General features: G+C 35.4%; 7 protein-coding genes across 8 annotated transcripts; 2 read left to right on the top strand and 5 right to left on the bottom strand.

Annotated features, from left to right (window-relative positions):
* Window positions 1-159: 159 nt before the first annotated feature.
* On the bottom strand, window positions 160-1842 carry LOC135124901 (angiopoietin-related protein 1-like). The gene is made up of 5 exons (XM_064050119.1): window positions 1788-1842; window positions 1617-1694; window positions 731-1463; window positions 444-680; window positions 160-393 (listed from the first exon to the last, which is right to left on the bottom strand). Exons 2-5 carry the CDS (start codon window positions 1689-1691, stop codon window positions 221-223), a joined length of 1218 nt encoding a protein of 405 aa, XP_063906189.1. The 5' UTR covers window positions 1692-1694; window positions 1788-1842; the 3' UTR covers window positions 160-220.
* Window positions 1843-7077: 5235 nt separating this feature from the next.
* LOC135124900 (collagen alpha-1(VIII) chain-like) lies at window positions 7078-9232 on the bottom strand. The gene is made up of 5 exons (XM_064050118.1): window positions 8801-9232; window positions 8006-8153; window positions 7759-7911; window positions 7610-7690; window positions 7078-7216 (listed from the first exon to the last, which is right to left on the bottom strand). Exons 1-5 carry the CDS (start codon window positions 9119-9121, stop codon window positions 7155-7157), a joined length of 765 nt encoding a protein of 254 aa, XP_063906188.1. The 5' UTR covers window positions 9122-9232; the 3' UTR covers window positions 7078-7154.
* A 511-nt stretch (window positions 9233-9743) lies between these two features.
* Window positions 9744-11103, bottom strand: LOC135125465 (collagen alpha-1(VI) chain-like). The gene is made up of 5 exons (XM_064051110.1): window positions 10764-11103; window positions 10379-10520; window positions 10073-10258; window positions 9958-10020; window positions 9744-9881 (listed from the first exon to the last, which is right to left on the bottom strand). The coding sequence occupies exons 1-5, from the start codon at window positions 11058-11060 to the stop codon at window positions 9817-9819; spliced, it is 753 nt and encodes a 250-aa protein (XP_063907180.1). The 5' UTR covers window positions 11061-11103; the 3' UTR covers window positions 9744-9816.
* A 171-nt stretch (window positions 11104-11274) lies between these two features.
* Window positions 11275-12811, bottom strand: LOC135125467 (collagen alpha-1(XI) chain-like). Its single transcript, XM_064051111.1, has 6 exons — window positions 12378-12811; window positions 11936-12077; window positions 11796-11870; window positions 11694-11735; window positions 11583-11636; window positions 11275-11504 (listed from the first exon to the last, which is right to left on the bottom strand). Exons 1-6 carry the CDS (start codon window positions 12714-12716, stop codon window positions 11407-11409), a joined length of 750 nt encoding a protein of 249 aa, XP_063907181.1. The 5' UTR covers window positions 12717-12811; the 3' UTR covers window positions 11275-11406.
* An 11-nt stretch (window positions 12812-12822) lies between these two features.
* On the top strand, window positions 12823-18171 carry LOC135125468 (uncharacterized). Of its 2 annotated transcripts, none has more exons than XM_064051113.1 (4): window positions 12823-12894; window positions 17635-17811; window positions 17861-17975; window positions 18029-18171. In XM_064051113.1, coding segments are annotated over exons 1-4 (411 nt in total). In that variant the 5' UTR covers window positions 12823-12893; the 3' UTR covers window positions 18147-18171. The 2 variants fall into 2 exon arrangements, with proteins under 2 accessions (XP_063907183.1, XP_063907182.1); XM_064051112.1 differs by lacking the exon at window positions 12823-12894 and adding an exon at window positions 17359-17442.
* On the bottom strand, window positions 18105-19860 carry LOC135125464 (mitotic checkpoint protein BUB3). The gene is made up of 5 exons (XM_064051109.1): window positions 19566-19860; window positions 19386-19518; window positions 18943-19336; window positions 18441-18580; window positions 18105-18320 (listed from the first exon to the last, which is right to left on the bottom strand). The coding sequence occupies exons 1-5, from the start codon at window positions 19758-19760 to the stop codon at window positions 18187-18189; spliced, it is 996 nt and encodes a 331-aa protein (XP_063907179.1). The 5' UTR covers window positions 19761-19860; the 3' UTR covers window positions 18105-18186.
* A 65-nt stretch (window positions 19861-19925) lies between these two features.
* Window positions 19926-20508, top strand: LOC135125469 (gamma-secretase subunit pen-2). The gene is made up of 3 exons (XM_064051115.1): window positions 19926-20096; window positions 20154-20258; window positions 20310-20508. The coding sequence occupies exons 1-3, from the start codon at window positions 20036-20038 to the stop codon at window positions 20447-20449; spliced, it is 306 nt and encodes a 101-aa protein (XP_063907185.1). The 5' UTR covers window positions 19926-20035; the 3' UTR covers window positions 20450-20508.
* Window positions 20509-22261: the final 1753 nt, after the last annotated feature.

Genomic DNA, 22261 nt, shown 5'->3' with positions numbered 1-22261 from the left:
ACCTAGACGGAAATACAGCATCTACACACCATTGAATATGTTGTAGCTTCATACATTGACCTTTGTTTTTTGAAAGTAACCAGCTTATGTTACTATTTATTTGTTTAGGGCGGTTAGAAATGTTAATGCAGATAGATCATTTAATTAAGATCACATACCTAAGTACCTAATTAAGGAATTTTATTTTTATTGTTGTCATACAAATCAAATAATCACATCTTCAAACATATATTGGTCTAATCAACATATTTGCTGCCTTGAGACTGTAGTTATAACCATGAAAATCATTCCACTTGATTGAAGATTTGTACTGATAATTGACACCAGGCTTGGGCTTAACGTAAGTTCCGGTTAAAAGAGTGTAGTAACAATTCCTAAACCACCAACCAGACTCTGCAAACCACCGTGTATTTATTTCAACAGGAAACTAACCAAAAACTTACGAAAATAAACCGCACACGATTCTGCGTCGTCATTTTCATCTTGATCTCGATCCGGAGTACTAAATTTTTTACCAACATGATATTTGAATGAGTCTCCGGCTTCACCAATGTAGTCACCCACACTATCTACAATATACCCCGTGGATTCATTCCCTATTTTAAAATCATCATACAACGCGGAAACGTTCTTCAAGTCCCAGTCCACCAACTCAAATAACAATTCATTTTTGTGGCTATCTGCAACAAAAATGTTTAATAAATGTAATCGACACTAAGAAGAAACTTACTCGTTAACTCGTATAAGTGATCCAAACCTAACCAATGTTCTCCCGCAAGAGATCCAAACCCGTTTTTGTAGTCAGTCCAGTTTAAATAAAAGTTTTGGGTTCCATCAACTCTGTTTAGAACTGAAACCCATCCACCATCTCGAGTCACCATGTCGCACCAGACCAAGAAAGAATCACTTGATAGCTTGGGCTGAATGCGATAGATTCCAGATTCGCTGTAACCTCTTTCTTGAACATCTTTGCAGTCCCTGGGCAAACTCTTACATCCATGGACTTCAATGGTGAAATTATCCGTGTCTTGTTTTAATTGGGTCTTAAAGATACGAATCTCGTCGTCCAGAGTGCGTTTTTTAATCAACTTATTTTCAACGTTTAGTAATGTTTGTTTAATATCGTTGAGTCTGTCGTCTACTGGCTGTTTTTTTATTTCGTCCATTATTAATTGTTTCACTTGTGTTAACTCTTCTTTAATGCCGTTGTTAGTACCAGAATCAGGCATATTAAATTTGTTTTCTAAAATGGTTTTGACTTTTTGATATTCTGTCTGTAGTGATTTTATATTTCCTGCAACTGATTTAATATTGTTGTCTATTTTTGAGTCGACTTGAGTTAGTTTATTTTTTAAATTCGTTTCCATATCTTCTACTTTATCTTGCACGTAATTCATTCGTTCGTTTAGGGTACTCAAGTCGCTACGAATTTCTATTAAAACTTCAAGTTCAATAAGGGACGTCTGTAATTGTAGGTATGAGTAGGGTACAAATGCATTTATTATTGTATGAATTGTACACCATATTTTTTCTACCACTACTACTTGTTTGTACTTTTAAACGAACTTCAATTTTGTTAAAGTCATAGAAAAAATAGTGTTTTCTAGCACACTTACGCTGCTGTCACAACCTCTTGGTAGTATGGCATTTGGAAGGAGGAGCATTAGAAAGATGGACACCTTTCGGAACATTATCTGTAATAATAAATGGAGTGTAAACAATAAATATTAAAGAAAACTGATTAAGAAATAAAAGTGGCGAGAGAAGTTCTGTTTAAATAACCGTACACCAATTTTTCTATTCTTGATGGTGCCTCTTTCACCCACGCGAGAACTTTGCGTACTTACTAATCTCTGTTTGGTTTCTTTAGTTGTGTTTTTGTTTTAAACAAACCGGTTAAGATCACCTAGACAGGATGAAATTCTTGTGGAAAATCCACATATGGTCGTACCCACACAATAGCTATGCAGTATTATGCGCGGCAAAAGCATATTTCGCATAAAGACCCGGAAATAACTGCAATTTTTATAAGTACCTCTGGTACTACACTTGGTGCTTTAAACTGTAGAACAGTTAAACTGTTTTGAAAACATCTACACTACCAGTTGTTAGTTTTTGTGAAGTGCATGGCTGACTTCCGAAGTGGATTTTACACATTTCTTGTATCTTCGTCTATACCACCTTCACCTCTGTTTTGTAAGGTCACAACACTTGGCATGATTTTCAGCGACCTTCAGTCTGAATGACGTAAAAGGCGGCAATTCAAAAATGTTAGTGAAGGTGTGAAATTACCTCTAGCAACCCCATTAGTTTTTTTAAGACTGGCACTTACCGATGTATGTAGTTGACAAATCTTAGTTTACTATACTTCAATACCAGAACCAATACTGAGTACGTTAGGCAATAATTTTAAACAAGCAACACAACTTCTCAATTTAACTGTTCTCTTAGGATTGTACGTCGCAGCACTTCAAGGATTCGAATACTGGGAATGCTCATTTTCAATTTCAGACCCAGCCTACGGATCATCTCTTTGCAGCAACAGGTTTTTATGGTGTTCATATCATTATTATGACGTCTACAGAGCCATCACTGAAGCACCACCATGATCTTGACACTTTGAAGACGAATAAAATAAATATTTTGTATGTACTAATTTATTGATGAGGTAGATACTTTTTACCAGCCTTATGATTTTGATTATTCTGTACCAATAAACTTATTAGATTTTCCTAGCCAACCCTACATCGCAAAAATCATGAATATCTGACATAAATAATTCATGTTGTAATAATTACACAAATTGGCCGGCTTGTTTTTTGGGTAATTCCACCTCGACGAGTGGGACAGTTTGACTACAATTCGCTGAATTTAGATAACTAGGAAATGATTTTAAATTAAGATTTTCACCATTTCAGATTGTTTTCTTAAAAATACCATAGTATGTTATTATATAGCAATTATTATATGGGTTCTCGTATGATGCAATGATGACTCATTGTTGACGCCGGCCGGAGAAAAGCCTGGAAGCGGAAGTCGCGAATGGGTCCAGAAGTGCTCTACCATTTTAAACATGTTTTAAGTTTCTTGTTCTGAAAAGACGACTACGTATATTAAGAAAAAAGAGGCAAAATATAAGGCCCGCCCACCCGCCCTATCGCAATTGTGATGATTTTTTTTTAATCGTCGAGAGCCGAGGGAGCGAAATTTAACTGCAAATCCTGACATGTTTTTGAGTATCGTGTTATTCAAAAAATACTATGTACATATATTAAGAAAAAATTAAAGTCAAAGATTAAGCCCCACCTATACCTACTTGCCCTGATCTAAATAGTAATGAAGTTTTCATTTGTTGGCAGACCTAGAGGCGGAGCCTAATTGCAAAATCCATATTTCTTGACAAAAATTCACCATTTTAAACGTGTTTTAAGTTTCTAAAAATTGGTCTAAAGAGTTTAGACAGTACTTCCCTCGCTGTCGGAAACTTGACGACTGCATGGCTATTGTGTTTTTTTCTCATTACATTTTTGTAGTGGGAATTTAAAAAAAATTGCGATGACGTCAACATTTTTGCAAGGACACGTATATCAGTTGGGATAGATGTAGTGTAATACTAAGAATAAAATTATTGTATTCCCAAATTTTCGGGAAAATGAATTGGGTCGTTTTAAATATTGATTTTTTATAATCAATAAAATAACGAAACAATTTACTCACGTATACGGCAACTGAAAATCGTTTATGTATAAACAATCTTAATTTAAGATGACAAGCGTAACAGCATACGTGTGAGTCAAACAGAGAAACTGTAAACAAAACGACCATCGGTTTTATTGCTTCGACTTCCGCTTATTATATAAAACATTGGGTTTTATTTTAATTCTTGACGGTGAAATTCACAATTGGTTGATTATAAACATGTCTATTTCACATTCGCGGAACCAAGTGATCGCATAAAACAAATGCAGGTCTGTAATGTTAAAGTCGATGTAAATAAGCGTGCTACCCTTATGTTTCAACCGAGTTTTTCCTTTAACAAATTTTGTGTCTACCAAATTGGGTTGGTTGAGGTGTAATACTAATAATAAGGGCCGGTTGCATAAACGCAAATCAAATTTAATCTCTGATTAAGAACAATTGTAACTATGATAATAACAATCGTTGCTGTGGAGTTAATCAGAGATTAAATTTGATTTGCGTTTATACAACCGGCCCTAAGTGTTGCCTTTAATTTAATCAATAAAATAAATTGACTTCATTAATTTTTTTGAACCACCTCTTAAGAAAATCTAAAAAATATGAATGGAATGATAAATCACAAGTACAAACTCATCATATTTTTTGCATTTTAGATAGGATTTATGCAGCAAAATTTAAGGGTGACGTCATCAATTTTTTAGGAGGGATGAACAAATACATTTTGAACAAAAGTTTACCATGCTTATAATAACTTTAAAATATTCCCAAGATTTCAAAGCATTCGGTTTTGTAATTCCTAATTAAATCGATAAAATAAATTCACGCCTTCATTAATTTTTTTGAGTCACCCTGCATATGCAAATCCAAAAATATGAATGGAATGATAAATCACAAGTACAGACTCATCATATTTTGTACATTTTAGATACGATTTATTCGGCAAACTTTTGAGCTAACGTCATCAGTTTTTTGTAGAAGATAACCAAATATATTTTGACTAAAAATTTATTATGCTGTTTATAACCTTAAAACATCTTCAAGATTTCAAAGCATTCGGTTTTGTAGTTCCAGATTAAATCAATAAAATAAATTTACGCATTCATTAATTTTTTTGAGTCACCCTGTATATGCAAATCGAAAAAATTTGAATGGAATAATAAATCACAAGAAGAGACTCACCATATTTTGTACATTTTAGATAGGATTTATTCAGCAAAATTTTGTGGTGACGTCATAAATTTTTTAGGGAGGACGACCAAATACATTTTGATCAAAAATTTACCATGCTTATGATAATTTTAAAATATCTTCAAGATTTCGAAGCATTCGGTTTTGTAGTTCCTGAGTAAATCAGTAAAATAAATTTACGCTTTAATTTATTTTCTTGAATCACCCTGTATATTCAAATCCAAAAAATATGAATGGAGTGATAGATCACAAGTACAGACTGATCATATTTTGTACATTTTAGATATGATTTATTCGGCAAATTTTCGAGCTGACGTCATCAAGCTTTTGGAGGGGATAAGCAAATATATTTTGACTAAACATTTATTATGCTCTTTATAACCTTAAAACATCTGCAAGATGTCAGAGCATTCCGTTTTGTAGTTCCTGATTAAATCAATAAAATATATTTACGCATTCATTAATTTTTTTGAGTCACTCTGTATATGCAAACCAAAAAATATGAATGGAGTGATAAATGACAAGTACAGACTCATCATATTTTGTACATTTTAGATATGATTTATTCGGCAAACTTTCGAGCTGACGTCATCAAGTTTTTGGAGGGGATAAGCAAATATATTTTGACTAAACATTTATTATGCTCTTTATGACCTTAAAACATCTGCAAGATTTGAGAGCATTCGGTTTTGTAGTTCCTGATTAAATCAATAAAATATATTTACGCATTCATTAATTTTTTTGAGTCACCCTGTATATGCAAATCCAAAAAATATGAATGGAGTGATAGATCACAAGTACAGACTCATCATATTTTGTACATTTTAGATATGATTTATTCCACAAACTTTTGAGCTGACGTCATCAAGTTTTTGGAGGGGATAAGCAAATATTTTTTGACTAAAGATTTATGATGCTCTTTATAACCTTAAAACATCTGCAACATTTCAAAGCATTCTGGTTAGCAGATTAAAAATAAATTTCAAAATGTTGTTTTATAATTTTGATTTTTTTTTACAAAAATCTGGACGTTTCGGGTGAAAAGTCGATTCAGAGTTGTAAACTACATGTGTAGGACTATGTTATTTTATACAATTGAAAACCCATTTACTATGTACAATTTTGAAGTGACGTCATCGCATTAGTGGTGGGGATGATTAGACAAATTTTGGTTAGCGTTTTACCATCTACATGATATTCTTAATATAAGTACAAAATTTCACAACAATCGGTCGAGTACTTTCGGAGATTATCTGTCTAATAAAAATCCGGGACAACAGACGGACAGACGGACAGACGGACAGACGGACGGACAGACGGACAGACAGACGGAAATGGGAGACCTATTTCTTCGTCTTCTAGGGGTCATGAAAGATCGAGAAAACGTAAAAGTAGAGAGTCGGCCGACGGACTCGATTACAATACTTCCTTTGCTTACGCTCGGGAAGTAAAAATAAAAAAATCACCACAATTGAGATGGGATGGGTGGACGGGGTTTACATTTTGCCTTTTTTTCTTAATATACATAGAATTCTTTGAACAACACGATACTCAAAAACATGTTTTTAATTTCTTGTAAACAAAATAAGTATTTTGCAGTTAAGCTCCGCCCCCTTGCTTCACGGCGAATAAAAAAAATCATCACAATTGAGACAGGGGGGGTGGGCGGGCTTATATTTTGTCTTTTTGTTTGAAAATGTATAGACTTATTTTTACAACCTGAAACTTAACACATGTTTAAAATTCGTATAAGAAACTATCGATGTACCATTTTAACCATGGTTTCAGTTTCTTGTTGTGAAAGATGGCGATGTATATTCAGAAAACAACGACAAAATATAAGCCCCGCCCACCCGCCCTCTCTCAATTCTGATGATATTTTGTATTCGTCGTCATCCGAGAGGCGGAGCTTGTAAAATCTTTATTATTCTAGGAGAAATTACCATGTGAAATATGTTCTTAAGTAATCGTGTCATACAAAGAAAACTAAATGTATTAATTAAAAAAGAAAACCAAAAGAGAAGCCCCACCTATCCGTGTCGATCTCAGTTGTGATGAAATTTTCATTCGTTGTCAGACCGAGGGGCGGAGCCTAATCTTACAACGCAATGTCAACGGCGAACGGCAACGTCAGCGACGACTTTATAAATCACAAACTTACATAAGTTGTGAAAATAATTCTGTACGCAGTTATGTAACATGAGTTTTATTTTAACCAGTAAAATTTTACAGCGTTGTTTTTATGTTAATAATCCAAACCGTGGCCTTTATGATGGAGTGGACCCTAAAGAACCTTGTGGACATGAAGTGCCTGGCAACCCGGGTGGACCTAAACATCGAAATAAAAAACAATAAGGTTATTTAGACAGAAGTACAATCAAACAAAGCCAAAATATTAAACTTCATTTTGTGAATTTTATTTTTCTTTTATGACAACCCGTATAATTTAAAATTAAATATATGGGGACTATTAATTTTAAATTAAAAATTCCCTAGATTTCATTAGTTACATTAAAGTCATTGCTTTGGAAGATGCGAAATTTTGTTTTTCAATTTAACGGTCAATTTTTCCAATAGCATAAAGGGCAACTCGTTATCTCCTTGCATGCCTGGGCCCTTTCCTTAACCCCTTTGAAGAGGATTTGCAACATAAGCTTAAATAATTTCGTCAACGACTTAACATCGATAACATTGTATAACAACGATAAATTTTTGTTATTACCTTGGTCACCTTTCTGTCCTGGTATTCCTTCTAGTCCCACCATGCCTGGAACTCCTCGTAAACCAGACATGCCTGGAACTCCTAAAGTAAAAATGGAAAATGGAAGGTTGAGCTGTTTATTTCTTAATTAAAAAGGGAAAGTTATATACCTGCATAGCCTGGAAGTCCTGGTAATCCTCTCGGACCTGGTACTCCTGGAGGACCTGGCTCACCGTCTTGGCAGTGCGTTCCTGGATAGCCTGGATCTCCTTTGTCTCCTTTTTGTCCATTGAAAGGATACCTTCCATGCACACCTGCCTCAGCTGAATGATGATATTAGTCAGTGTAGATATTTGCGTAATGTCCGACGATGGTTATAATTTAACCCAATGTAACATATCAGGAGTTTTTTCTCACCTAGAGCAACAACTGGTGGATCGCCTTTCTGTCCTCGTAAGCCTGGATATCCTGGTTCACCTTTTATACCTTGTAAGCCGGGCATCCCTAGTTGTCCTGAAGGACAGAACCGATGGATCTTCTTGCAATAGTCGTCGCGCACTTTTTCCTGTAACATTTAATACAACTATATTCTATGTGTAATAAAAACGACTAAATTACGTATGCTGTGTAGGACAATCGAGTACCCTGCCACCTTATTTTTGCAGGTTTAGCCTCCTTTCAAGTCTAAAACCTCGTGGTGTCTGTCTTCACTTACTCAATTTGGGCTTTGAAATCCATTTCTTTTCTTCCTTGTAAATTTCTCAATAAATCGTGCAAACGTTTTAGGTTGAAAGTGTGTAAAAAAAGCTTTTGGCAGCCAAAGCTGCATCTTCACTACAAGTTATAAAGGTGAAATTGAAAGAAAATAATCAGCACATTAATAATAATTAATAGTTGGTACACTAAAAGCGGATTAAAAGTGATAACTTTTACTCTCTCCCTAGCGATAGCTTAAGACGTGACCGGGAACGATAAGATAAAAAAAGATCGGTCTGACCTTCGACGGAGGACTCGCGTTATATAATCCAGGATAGCGGTTGGGGAAGACCTGGTCAGATTCAAATTCACAGATCAATGATTCCAAAATTTCAAAATAAATACATTTATCCTACGCTGTGAAAATTATACTTATTTAAAACGCACAACAGGGTCACCAGCATCATTTAGTGAGAAATTATTTCATGTTTGTTGTTAATAAAACATCTAACATACCGAAATAGGGAATTGGTTTTCTGTGTCGTTTGTACTTCGTTTGTTCCTGGTCGAAATCATGTAATTTTCACATTCCCGCAAAATACGAATCATTTCTTCTCTGATATCTTCACTCCGAAATTTATTTCGGAAGTATGGACGGAAGTCTTGTTTGGCCACGTAATCATTTTGTATTTCGGATTTAAGCAGTCTGTAGAAGCAATAGGGCAGGCAAATTTCTATGAGAAAAATGAAAACAACACAGCAGACCACACCAGTTATACAAGGATGACGGTAGATTAGAGTACTGGGGGTGGTGGATTTTGGTTTTAGCATCGACATTCTCACTTTGTCTCGAAAAAAAGTCGAAATTCAACAGTTGCACTAGCACAGAACTTTAAAAGTGTGTGTTGTACGCAAGACTTGATGGCGCGCGCCTGGGAGGAGCTGCGAGTTTACATTTAATAATCTAAAGTGCCTTATCACTAAAAATTGGCAATTAAAATATCTATAAATATGCAAAAACAAAAATGGCGATACTTATAATGGACAGTCGTTTCACATTCATGAATTATGCGATAAAGTGTCTAAACTATGCTATTCTGCAATCTTGAGTTTCAACAATGCTTACCCCAAGCCGAAGAACTTCCTCAAGCCACCGTCGTTATACTGTGGACGGAAAACCCTCCGTTGAGGTTCTCTCAACTTTCACTCGATGGCTAGTTAATTATGCGTGTGTGCAATATTCTGCCCTCGTACTGCCTCTTTGTGGTCATCTTTTACGGACTATCACTTTCAAAAACTTCCGTTGAATTTTTTCTAAATTCGTTTTTTGATGGTTATGATGAAGAATGGATATAGGTATAAAAATGGGGAACATATACAAAACTCACTTGATATACACCTTCTAAGCCGCTTAAGTCATAAGGTGTATGTCAAGTGAGTTTTGTATATATAAACTATCTTATTAATATTTTTTATTTTATTGTTAATAATAATTGATAGTAAATCCAAGAGATTATCACTATACATTTTGCTCAAAGAGGTGCTTGTAAACATGAAGCAGCTGGAGGTCCTTGTAGTCCGGGTGGTCCGCTTAGGCCTAAACAAACAATAAAACTCTATTAATTAGTTATACATTTCATCCTTACTATTTTTTTATTGTCAGATTTGTTCACCTTTTATTCCTGGTCTTCCAAGTGAACCTGGATAACCTGGACTTCCAGCAGGTCCTGGTAATCCTGAAACAAAATTTGTTTTACAACTCGTCATTGTGGCAGTTTATATTCTTACCTTGTCTACCTGGAACACCTGGAGGCCCTTGAACTCCTCTGACTCCTGCTATTCCTGGAATACCTGGCTCTCCTTTTTGACACTGTGGTCCGGAAACTTCCAGGTGTCCGTTCGGAACCGAATATCCTGTGTCACCCCGTTCTCCTTTTTCGCCTTTTAAACTATCAGTAAAACCAAATGTGTTTCCTGAATTAAGAAATTAGCGATTTAATCAGGTTTACATATGGGTAATCGGGTAAAGTTACCCGAGTTTCATAAAAGTACCCATATATGTATATCCTTGCATTAACAACCAAATGTTCTCACCTTCATCACCTGGTTCTCCTTTTTCACCCACTGATCCTGGAAAACCCGGTTCTCCTTTTTGGCCCGATATTCCCACCAGACCTTGTGGTCCTGAGGGACAAAAGTGGTAGAACTCCTTGCAGCTTTCTTCGAGATTGTCTTCCTGTAATATTTAAGACATAAAAAATTGACTTTTAATATCATCATAACAATTCAATTTCACACTATATACTGTATTTACTCTATGTTTATAGATTATACTTCACAAAATATAATCTAGTATCACTTTCACATAAAACAACAAATCAGTTTGACACGGTCATCAGGGTCACTTTCCAATAAGATATTTCAAGTTTGCAGTACATTAAATAATATCAACATATAAATATAAAAAACTATGACATACCGAAATGTTAAGATGACTTTTGGTATTGTTTGTGTCTCGCTTGTTCCTGACTGAAACCATTGCAATGATTTCGTCTCTGATGTCTTCATTTTGGAATTCATTCAAGAAGTGTACCCGGAAATCTTGTTTAGCCACGTAGTCATTGTGGACTTCAAAGGTAATCAGTTTGTACAAAGAATGAGCTAACCAGATTTCCGTGAAGAAAATGAAGAGGGCGCAATAAATGATACGAATTGTGTTGATATGACCTGCACCAGATTCTGGTGTTAACGCTGACATTTTTACACTGCCACTCATTGATACAGATGAAAAAACTGCTGAACTCTCCGAAATTAACTTAATGTCGGTTTATCGTGTGATAATACTATTACTCGGGTGGGGGACTGTGAATGTTGTGTTTTATCACACAATTTAATCCGGAACCTGTAAGTGACATAACTAAATAAGGAATTTATAAAAAGAATCGACAAGGGAATCACAGGTCAATATGAACATATACACTTTTTTTACATTTATATTTATTTAGCACCGATGACATTAATAAAGTTATACATCCAACAAAATGCGTCTAGCGTAGTATAACTAATATTATCAGTGGAAGATATTTTGTATATATGTATTTATGCTGAAGAACCTAAAGACTTTAGGATCCTTGCAAACCTGGAACCCCTGGATCCCCTTGAAGCCCTGCAATGCCTGGAGTTCCTGGAAGACCTGGCATCCCCCGAGGACCTTGTATCCCTACACAAAGCATACAATTTTAATAAGTTAAGTTAATATTTATGTCAAAAAACGTCCTTTGGTCTATTATATTCTTACCTGGAAGACCATCTAAGCCCGGAGGTCCTTGTAATCCCCTGGGACCAGGAAATCCTAAAATAAAATTTAAAATCATACAATCAGCCATCTATATCGATGAATTTGTTTTACCTGGAATTCCCGGGATCCCTGGATTTCCTTTGAGGGGGGTATCTAGCAACCGTAAATAGTAACGTTATTCATTAAATTTGTCACATAAGAAAATGTTCTCACCCCCTGGTAATCCTCTAGAACCTGGCTCTCCCTTTTCTCCTTTCTCTCCTTTCACTATCGGTGGTGTGGGAACTCCTTTGCGATGTAACCATTAAAAAATACAATATTTATTCCAAATAGAGCAAAACAATGTTTCTCACCTGCATCTCCTTTTTCTCCTTTTGACCCTGGTGGTCCATAAGGTCCTCGTTCTCCCTTTAGTCCTGGTTGTCCTACCAAGCCTGGGTTCCCTGGAGGACAGGACTGAAGAATCACCCGACAGTAGTCCTCAAGTGATTTTTCCTATAATATTTAAAATAAATAGGTGGAAAAAAAAATGCAAGAATTGTGCAAAATTATTTAAAAATTCCAAGGTTAAAAACGAGTTTCTTTATCAGCAGGCACTTACTAAGTAACACATAATTTCCAAATTGCACAACAGGGTTATCAGGGTTATTTGGCGATAATTTATTTATTTATGTTCCCCTTTTATGTACGTATCTATGCATTATATTTTAAAAGAATAATACAAATATATAATAATAACACAACTCTAGACATTAAAGTAACTAGTTTTTCCTAAGAGTGTGCAAAGTTACATACCGAAGTTGCGGACTGATCTTCTTCACTGTCCGTGTTTCGTCTTTTTCTGTTGGGAATGTTTCTAAATTTTTCACATTCAGTTAAAGTTCGAATAATTTTTTCTCTAATATCTTCACCACGAATTTCATTTATAAAATATGGATCGAAATCTTGCTTAGTTATGTAACCATTTTGTATATCCAAGTTAATCTGCCTATACAAATAGTAGCCTAGGCAGATTTCTACGAAGAGGATAACGATACCGCAGTATATAAAAATTTTGTAATTAAGATTGCGTTGACTGTGGGTTAGAAAGGAGTTTGCACCAGCAATGGGCACGTTTGGTTTCAACTCCGTCATCTCCAAAAGTTCTTTTACATCGTCACTCAAAAAAAGTCAAAAGCCGCATACACAGTTCAACTAACACAGATTTTCGGAGTGTGGTTCGTCAATTGATAATCCATGTCTGGAAGAGTGGGGGATCAACTCGTTTAAATTTTGCAGTACCTAATATCTGTGTATGATTGAAAACTCGTAAGTAAGCATAGATTACAAGACTAGTGAAGCAAAGTTTTTTTCCAAAAAGGTAGTGGAGATCGTTTGCCCTCCACTGTCGCAGAAGTCAAATAAAATAAAACTATTAAATTTTACATTTGGTTCTAAATAGTTACATTTAAACAAAATTTTGCATCATTAGTTTATTGGCAGTGGTGAAGATCATTTCTTATTAAACTTTCACTTTCACCGTGGTAATTAGCTGCGAGACATTCGTTAATACAAATATTAAAATTCCATTTTACATCAAAAAAATTTGAAAATAATTACTATGCAACATATTCATAAAAACGAATTTCGTATTCACTAGGCATGTTTCTCTTATAAATAATCTTACATTTTGCCTTTTTGTTAATATGTGTAGACTTCTTTTCACAACATGAAACTTAAAACAAGTTTAAAATGGAAAATTTGTATAAGGAAATATCGATTTTGCAATTAGGCTCCGGCCCATAATTGCAAAATCCATATTTCCTTGCAACAAAACATTTTAACCATGTCATAAGTTTGAAATGAAAAGATGGCTATGTATATTAAGAAAAAAAGGGCCAAATATCAGCCCCGCCCACCCGCCCTATCTCAATTCTGATGATTCTTTTTTATTCCTCGTAAGCCGAGGGGCGGAGCTTAACTGTAAAATCCTTATTTTGCTACGAGAAATTACCATGTAAGACATGTTTTTGAGTACTGTATTATTCAAAAAATACTGTGTACCTATATTAAGAAAAAATTAAAGCCAGAGATTAAGCCCCACCCATACCTGCCCTGATCTTAAGAATAATGAAATTTTCATTTGTTGGCCGACCTAGAGGCGGAACCTAATTGCAAAATCCATATTTCTTGACAAAAATTTACCATTTTAAACGTGTTTTAAGTTTCTAAGAAAAAAAAAAAATCACCAAAATTGGGAAGGGGTGGGTGGGCGGGATTTATATTTTGCATTTTTTCTTAATATACATAGTATTCTCTGAACACGATATTCAAAATCATGTTTTTAATTAGTTGTAAAGAAATAAGGATTTTGCAGCTAAGCTTCGCCCCCTTGGTTCACGGCGAATAAAAAAAAATCATCACAATTGAGACCGGGTGGGTGGGTGGGCCTACACTATGCCTTGTTGTTTTAAAGTATGTATACTTCTTTTCACAACATGAAACTTAAAACAGGTTCAGAATGGAAAATTTGCATAAGGAAATATGGATTTTGCAATTAGGTTCCGCTCCATAATTGCAAAATTCATATTTCCTCGCAAAAAAACATTTTAACCGTGTCATAAGTTTGAAATGAAAAGATGGCTATGTATATTAAGGGAAAAAAGGCAAAATATAAGCCCCGCCCACCCGCCCAATCTCTATTCTGATGATTCTTTTTTATTCGTCGTAAGCCGAGAGGCGGAGCTTAATTGTAAACTCCTTACTTTTCCTGAGAAATTACCATGTAAGACATGTTTTTGAGTATCGTGTTATTCAAAACATACTATGTACATATATTAAGAAACAATTAAAGCCAAAGATTAAGCTCCACCCATACCTGCCCTGATCTTAATAATAATGAAATTTTCATTTTTTGGCAGACCTAGAGGCGGAGCCTAATTGCAAAATCCATATTTATTGACAAAAATGTACCATTTTAAACGTGTTTTAAGTTTCCAAGAATAAAAAAATCACCACAATTGAGATGGGGTGGGTGGGCGGGGTTTACATTTTGCCTTTTTTTCTTAATATACATAGTATTCTCTGAACACGATATTCAAAATCATGTTTTTAATTACTTGTAAAGAAATAAGGATTTTGCAGCTAAGCTTCGCCCCCTTGGTTCACGGCGAATAAAAAAAAATCATCACAATTGAGACCGGGTGGGTGGGCGGGCCTACACTATGCCTTGTTGTTTTAAATTGTGTATACTTCTTTTTACAACATTAAACTTAAAACATGTTCAAAATGGAAAATTTGTATAAGGAAACATCGATTTTGCAATTAGGCTCCGCCCCATAATTGCAAAATCCCTATTTCCTTGCAAAAAACATTTTAATCATGTCATAAGTTTGAAATTAAAAGATGGCTATATATATATATTAAGGAAAAAGAAGGCCAAATATAAGCCCCGCCCACCCGCCCTATCTCAATTCTGATGATTCTTTTTTATTCGTCGTAAGCCGAGGGGCGGAGCCTAAATGCAAAATCCATATTTCTTGACAAAAATTTACCATTTTAAACCTGTTTTAAGTTTCTAAGATTAAGAACATCATCACAATTGAGATGAGGTGGGTGGGCGGGGTTTATATTTTGCCTTTGTTTCTTAATATACGTAGAATTCTTTGAACAGCACGATACTCAAAAACATGTTTTTAATTTCTTGTAAAAAAATAAGTATTTTGCAGTTAAGCTTCGCCCTCTTGGCTCATGACGAATAAAAAAAATCATCACAATTGAGATCGGGCGGGTGGGCGGGGCTTACATTTTGCCTTTTTGTTTTAATATGTGTAGACTTCTTTTCACAACATGAAACTTAAAACATGTTCAAAATGGAAAATTTGTATAAGGAAATATCGATTTTGCAATTAGGCTCAGCCCCGTAATTGCAAAATCCATATTTCCTTACAAAAAACATTTTAACCATGTCATAAGTTTGAAATGAAAAGATGGCAATTCTGATGATTTTTTGTATATATCGTAAGCCGAAAGGCGGCGCTTAATTGTAAAATCGATATTTCCCTATACAAATTTAGCATTTTAAGCATGTTTAAGTTTCTTGTTGTGAAAAGGTGACTACACATATTAAGAAAAAAAGGCAAAATATAAACCCCACCCACCCACCCTATCTCAGTTGTGATGATTTTTCTTATTCGTCGTGAGCCAAGGGGGCGCAACTTAATTGCAAAATCCTTATTTCTCTACAAGGAATATAAACATGTATGAGTATTGTATTGGTGAAAGACTACTATGTATATAAAGAAAAAAACAAGCCAAAAATTAAGCCCCACCCATATCCATCCCAAGCTCAATTGTGATGAATTTTTCATTCGTTGCCAGACCAAGGGGCGGAGCCTAATTGCAAAATCGATACTTTCGTACAAAAATTTACCATTTTAAACACGTTTTAGCTTTCTTGTTTTGAAAAGAAGACTACACATATTAAGAGAAAAGGGCAAAATGTAAGCCCTTGTAGTTATAATATTTAACCTGTGTTTGAGACGGATAGTAATAAATCTTAGCACTTTTGGTACTAGTAATAGAAATTTTACCTAAATTTGTAATTAAAACATTGTTTTCTCTAAAATTTTATTTGATTTTTTAAAAAGAGTACCACTCGACGGGGCCCGAAAATATTTTTCGCCGGGGGCCGACGTTGATCGTAATCGTAACAGACTAGCAGTAGAAAACCTGTAGAGGACATTGCTCGTGAAAGATTGCAGGCCAGGCAACCAACTAAACAGCATTGCCCTTTCCATCCGAATTGTGTTAAAACCGGGAAAATTACCAGTTACATTTTATTAAACAAAAAGTTGTGTTTGTATTTCAACACACATGACAAGGGAAAAAAAAAAGAGGAAAATTTCACATCCTTTATATCAAGATTCAAAAACTAACAAAAAAAGGGGGCAGCTGGCAGAGAATCAGAACTTGATGTAGACAGACAAGCGGTCAGTGGTGTAGTCGAACACCATCTCCCCGCCGTTGGGGAGGTGGATGACGGGCCGGCCTTCTGGGAATTGCAGAGGCCCTTGGAAGAAGCGAATGGCGTCGGACCTACGGCGCATTTCCACGTGAACCCGTACTTGGCGACCTGACAAAGAAAAAGAGTAGATAAGTGACAAGAAAGTCAAAAAGAGGAAAGGGAGGTGTCAGAAAGAGCTAAAAATTAAATTAAATAAAAACCACATCACTTACCAGAGTCTGGTGGCTCAAGCGCCGCTAGTGGACCCGGAGGAGTTGGCTCGGAAACTACATACAAAAATAATAAAAAAAATAGAGGTATGATGTTTTCCTAAGAGACGGAAAAGAACAAAAAAAAGAAAAATAAAAAAAAACTCACGCGACTTCCCCTCCTTGCTGGGATCTAACCAGCTATCTAAATCGCTGCAAGGGTCACGACGCTCTGTAACACCAATAGAGATAATCAAGTGCCCGTCTGGTAACGGAGAGCGAGTACTCACCCATCACGTTTCAAATCTCGATGAACAATGAAAATAAATTACCAATGAATGTCCCATGCCCCAGCTCCCAGATAAAAGACGCATTATCAGCATAAAATGCATCTCCCATGGTCACAATCGTAAGGAATAAAAAAAACACAGACGCATCGACATCGCTTTTTTCGTTATCTTTTGATAAGTAGTACGTCTTTAAATCCGCTCCACATAAAGCCGGGTAAAAATATTGATTATTTCCATACCGGTCGATAATTCGCATTTTCTTTACAACGTGCTCTTGCGTGGTGCTTCACATAACCACCGCAAAATAAACACTCGAAACATGTATACAAGAAGTCAATTATTATTTTTAATAACCATAACGCTGAAATTGCTTCCTGGTAAGTGAAACGTCCCCACCACATTTTTAGATCTCAGAAAATGTCATTAAATTTTATTAATTAATCATGAATGAATGCTTTCCGGGTGATGCTACGATCGTCGCGACTATTTGCAAATTTAACACGACGACCACGTAAACAGCCGGAAACCTTTCATCACCCACACGTAATTACTCATTGATAAAAATACAGTGATATGCATCGACTGCTTCAAATGCGTGTCCATCAATCAGGATTACATGCCCTGTGAAGATCCCTTTCACAACAACTACACTTTGGATGTTTTTGAGTCACCCTGTATGGGAGGGAGGAAAGGACGCGATGGACTGTTTCCGGCAACATCTTGTGTCAAAATTACGGGAACATTCGGTGAAAATTCGAGTATGGTTTTTGCAGAGAATTCAAATTTGTGTTTTAGATGACAATGGTGACACAATCGTCGTAAGAGGGTGTGCTTTGGATAGCGGGACGTTGACAACTGATACAGAAATCGTAAGGATGTCGCACTGTGGTGGATTTTATTACGACAATAGGTATGACTTCTAAATTGTGTTTTTTAAACTTTAAAAATCCGTGTTTTTTTTAGATACGCACGCGGATGTGTTCAAAGCTGTAACGACGCAGACGCCTGTAACTGGGCAACCAAACATGATGCATCACTCTTCTTAATTACATTAATTTCTTTATTACTGACTATAGTTTAAATAAAAACTTACATACATGAAAAAACTCAATACAAATAAATTAACTGGTGGCGCTATACTTGGGTTTGGTTTCTTGATCTGTAACTGCTCTAATATAAATCGCGTTTTCAGGAAGAGGATTCGGTGGGTTCTCCTCCTCTAGGAAATACGAACACGCGATCGCCAAAACAGATCCTGAAAAAAAATCAACACTCACATTAAAATCAAAAACTACAATTACGAGTAATTTACCACTAAAGTTGTACTCAATTTCACTAAATAAGTGATAAAAAAGGTTTTTCCTTCATTACTCACCATTATGACTAAACCCAAGAGATGTAATAGACGTGTGATACTGGTGAAATTGACATAACCTCTTCTTGTTGAAACCGTCCCATATATTGACATATCCATCGGATCCACCAGTGGCAAAAGTATTGTGTGCTGGATGAAAACTGAAAAAATGGAATTTTGATTTATTTTATATATTAATCACAAACATCTAAACAGAAATTTTATACTAATTTACAATTAACCAATTTTTTTCATTTTTCAAATGGAAGTTAATAATTAGGAAATTTATAGTTATTTAACCGACGAGTTGCGTAATTTCTATTAACAATAATGTTTTTAGCTGTTTTATCAACAAATTCTTCAGTCAGTAGATCACAAATCAAAAAATCACCCGGTATTGAAATTTTTGACGTAACGTCAAATTAGCCGCCTTGATTGAAGTTCTGATTTAGCGTCATTTGTCAAATGTATGTTTGGTTGCATACACGATCCGTTTATTAAATTTTATTTTTATTTCACTTACCTGATCGCATTTACTGGAAAAATCTTCTCCAGCCCATCCTCCTTAATCCTGTGACACTTAAACGCATATTTCTTCTTCTGCACTTCCGGATTAGTATCTAAATATTCCACCGCCACCCTACCCTCGATGCTACTCAAAACAAACCCCTGTTTATTTGGAAAACACCTAATAGCCCGCGTTTGATATTTCAAGTTCGATTCGCGTTTCTGCAAAGTGTATGACATATTTCGAACATCCCAAACAAGAATCTTTCTTCCCGCCGTCCCAACAACAAGCTTCTCGCCGCATACACTCATGGTGTACACTTTTTCGCCTTGGTTGTAGCTGCCACTGCACATGGGTGTCCTCGGATCCCACAGTTTGATGTGGTGATCCCAACTGCCCGTAAGAATGCCTGTAATTACAATTGGTTAATGGGAACTATTTCCGAAATTAATACACACCATTGACTTCACAGCAATACTCAACGCATTTGATGGCGTTCGTGTGAGCCCCGACTGTGTTTTCGGTGGTAGTGTTGAAATCGAAAGACTTCAAGGTGTTGTCTAAGCCCCCGCTGTAAGAATGTACGGCATCCTATAAAATCAAACTAGACCCTAATCGAAACTTGGCAATTTTCTTACAGTAAAGCAGCAATCCAAGACTGGTGCGTCGTGCGTGTATTTGTGCCTCAAATTGTTCGTTGTTACGTCGTATAGACGAACGGTTCCATCCCAGGAGCTCACTAAGAGGAACTGGTTGGTGTTGGGTCCGAATTTCACCGCAGAAATCGCATCCTCGGGCGGAGATTTCAGTTTATATTCAGTCTGGGACTTCATTTTGCGTTTTTGTCACAGAAATTACTTTTCTAAACAAAAAATGGACCTAACCTCACTTCCTGTCTAAACTATTCAAAAGCGCCACAAAACGAAACACTCAGGGCCGCCAATCTCGAAATAGTGACTTTGGCTTTTGACACATAGTTTTGACATTTCATTTAACATAACCTCATAACTTCTACAAACTACCCTATTTTTTGTGGTCTACAAGATTACAAAGGTACAAAGAAAAGTTTGTCAGGATTTTGTTTTAGCATTCGTCCAAGACCAGAAAAATGGATTTGTCGAAAGTCCCAAATGAGAGGAAATTATATTTGTGCCGATGGTATTTTCGAGGTAAAAATCTCAATATTTACGAAGTTTTTAGTTATATTTGTTTCTGTCCTTACATAGCTGGTCTAGCGCTTTTGCCGTTTATATGGACAGTAAATGCGATTTGGTTTTTTAACGAAGCATTCAGAAAACCAGAATATGCTGAGCAAAAGCAAATACGCAAATGTAAGTATAGCAAATGCAAAGTGACTGAGTTAATTTTGATAATTATTTCAGATGTTGTCTACTCAGGAATAGGTTCTTTGATTTGGGCTGTTATTATAATTACGTGGGTGACAATATTTCAGATCAACCGAACAAATTGGGGAGAATTTGCTGATAATATATCGTTTATTATACCTACAGGATCTCCATAAGTTATTTTATTAATTCACATAATTATTATTTTTGTATTATAAACGTATTTAATGACTGATGTTTGTTGTATTTTGTGCGGGAACTTTATGACTTCCTTTAATTAATATAAATGTGATTATACTGAATACAGTGGCTTTGCCACACATTACAAATTAAACTCACTTTATTCACAGAATTTTGGCACTATAACTATACTTTAGTGTTAATGAGTTTTTGTGAGAAATTTTGAAATTTTAATATATCAATTAATGAAATATATATGAAAACTTTAATTATAACAAAAAAAAAAAAACCAACCCGTTTAATAAAAAAATCAAATTTTCTAAATATAGGACTAAATTTTTCAGGTCTACTTGGATAGAATTGGTAACATCAGTAGCAAATCTTCCGAATTTTATTAGTTCGAAATTGATTCGCAACATTTTGCAAAAATAAAAATGCGAAGGAATCTCGAAAACCTTAGAAGTTTACAAGGCTTAAATTGTGCCCTTTTTTCTTAATATGTGTGGTGTAGTCTTTTTTCACAACAAGAAAGGTAAAACATGTTTAATTAGATGGTAAATTTTTGTAGGAAAGTATCGATTTTGTAATTAGGCTCCGCCCCTCGGTCTGACAACGAATGAAAAAGTCATCTCAATTGAGTTTGGGTTGGATATGGGTGGGGCTTAATTTTTGGCTTGTTTTTTGCTTAATATACATATATTCTTTGAACAACACGATACTCAAAAACATTGTAGGGATATAAGGATTTTGCTGTTAACCTTCGCCCTCTTGGCTCACGACGAATAAAAAAATCATCACAATTGGGATAGGGCGGGTGGGCGGGGCTAACATTTTGCTTTGTTTTTTTAATATGTGTTCACAACAGGAAACTTAAAACATGTTTCAAAACGGTAAATTTGTATACGAAAATATCGATTTTGCAACTATGCTCCTCCCCTCGGTCTGAGATCGAGACGGTGGGCTTTTTTTTTGGCTTTCTTTTTTAATTAATACATTTAGGTTTTTTTGTATTTAACACGAGTACTTAAGAACGTATTTCAGATGGTAATTTCTCGTAGAAAAATAAGGGTTTTACAATTAAGCTCCGCCCCACGGCTCACGGCGAATAAAAAAATCATCAGAATTGAGATAGGGCGGGTGGGCGGGGCTTATATTTTGTCCTTTTTTTTCTTAATATACATAGCCATCTTTTCGCGATAAGAAACTTAAAATATGGTTAAAATGGTACATTATGGACTTTGCAAATTATGGGGCGGAGCCTAATTGCAAAATCGATATTTCCTTACACAGAAAAACAAAATGTAAGCCCGCCCACCCGCCCGTTCTCGATTGTGATGATTTTTTTTTGATTCTCCAAGAACCGAGGGGGCGGAGCAAAACTGCAAAATACTTATTTCTTTACAAGATATTAAAAACATGTATGTATATTAAGAAAGAAAAAGGCAAAATATAAACCCCGCCCACCCACCCAGTCTCGATTGTGGTGATTTTTTTTATTCTAAGAAACTTAAAAGGCGTTTAAAATGATAAATTTTTGTAAGTAAATATGGACTTTTTCTATTAGGCTCCGCCCTAGGTATGCCAACGAATGAAAACTTTATTACTATTTAGATCAGGGCAGGTGTGGGTGGGGCTTAATCTTTGGCTTTAATTTTTTCTTAATATAATACTAGATTCTTGTAGACAAAAATGGATTTTGCGATTATGCTCCGCCCCTCGGTCTGACAACGAATGAAAAATTCATCACGATTGACATCGAGACGGTGGGCTTCTTTTTAGGCTTTCTTTTTTAATTAATACATTTAAGT

Source organism: Zophobas morio, unplaced genomic scaffold (assembly GCF_036711695.1).
Source record: "Zophobas morio isolate AGI-343-1 ecotype UQ-CSIRO unplaced genomic scaffold, CSIRO_AGI_Zmor_V1 ptg000008l, whole genome shotgun sequence".
Taxonomy (NCBI): domain Eukaryota; kingdom Metazoa; phylum Arthropoda; class Insecta; order Coleoptera; family Tenebrionidae; genus Zophobas; species Zophobas morio.
The sequence above is the reverse complement of the archived record's forward strand: the minus strand, read 5'-3'. Positions and strand labels throughout refer to the sequence as shown.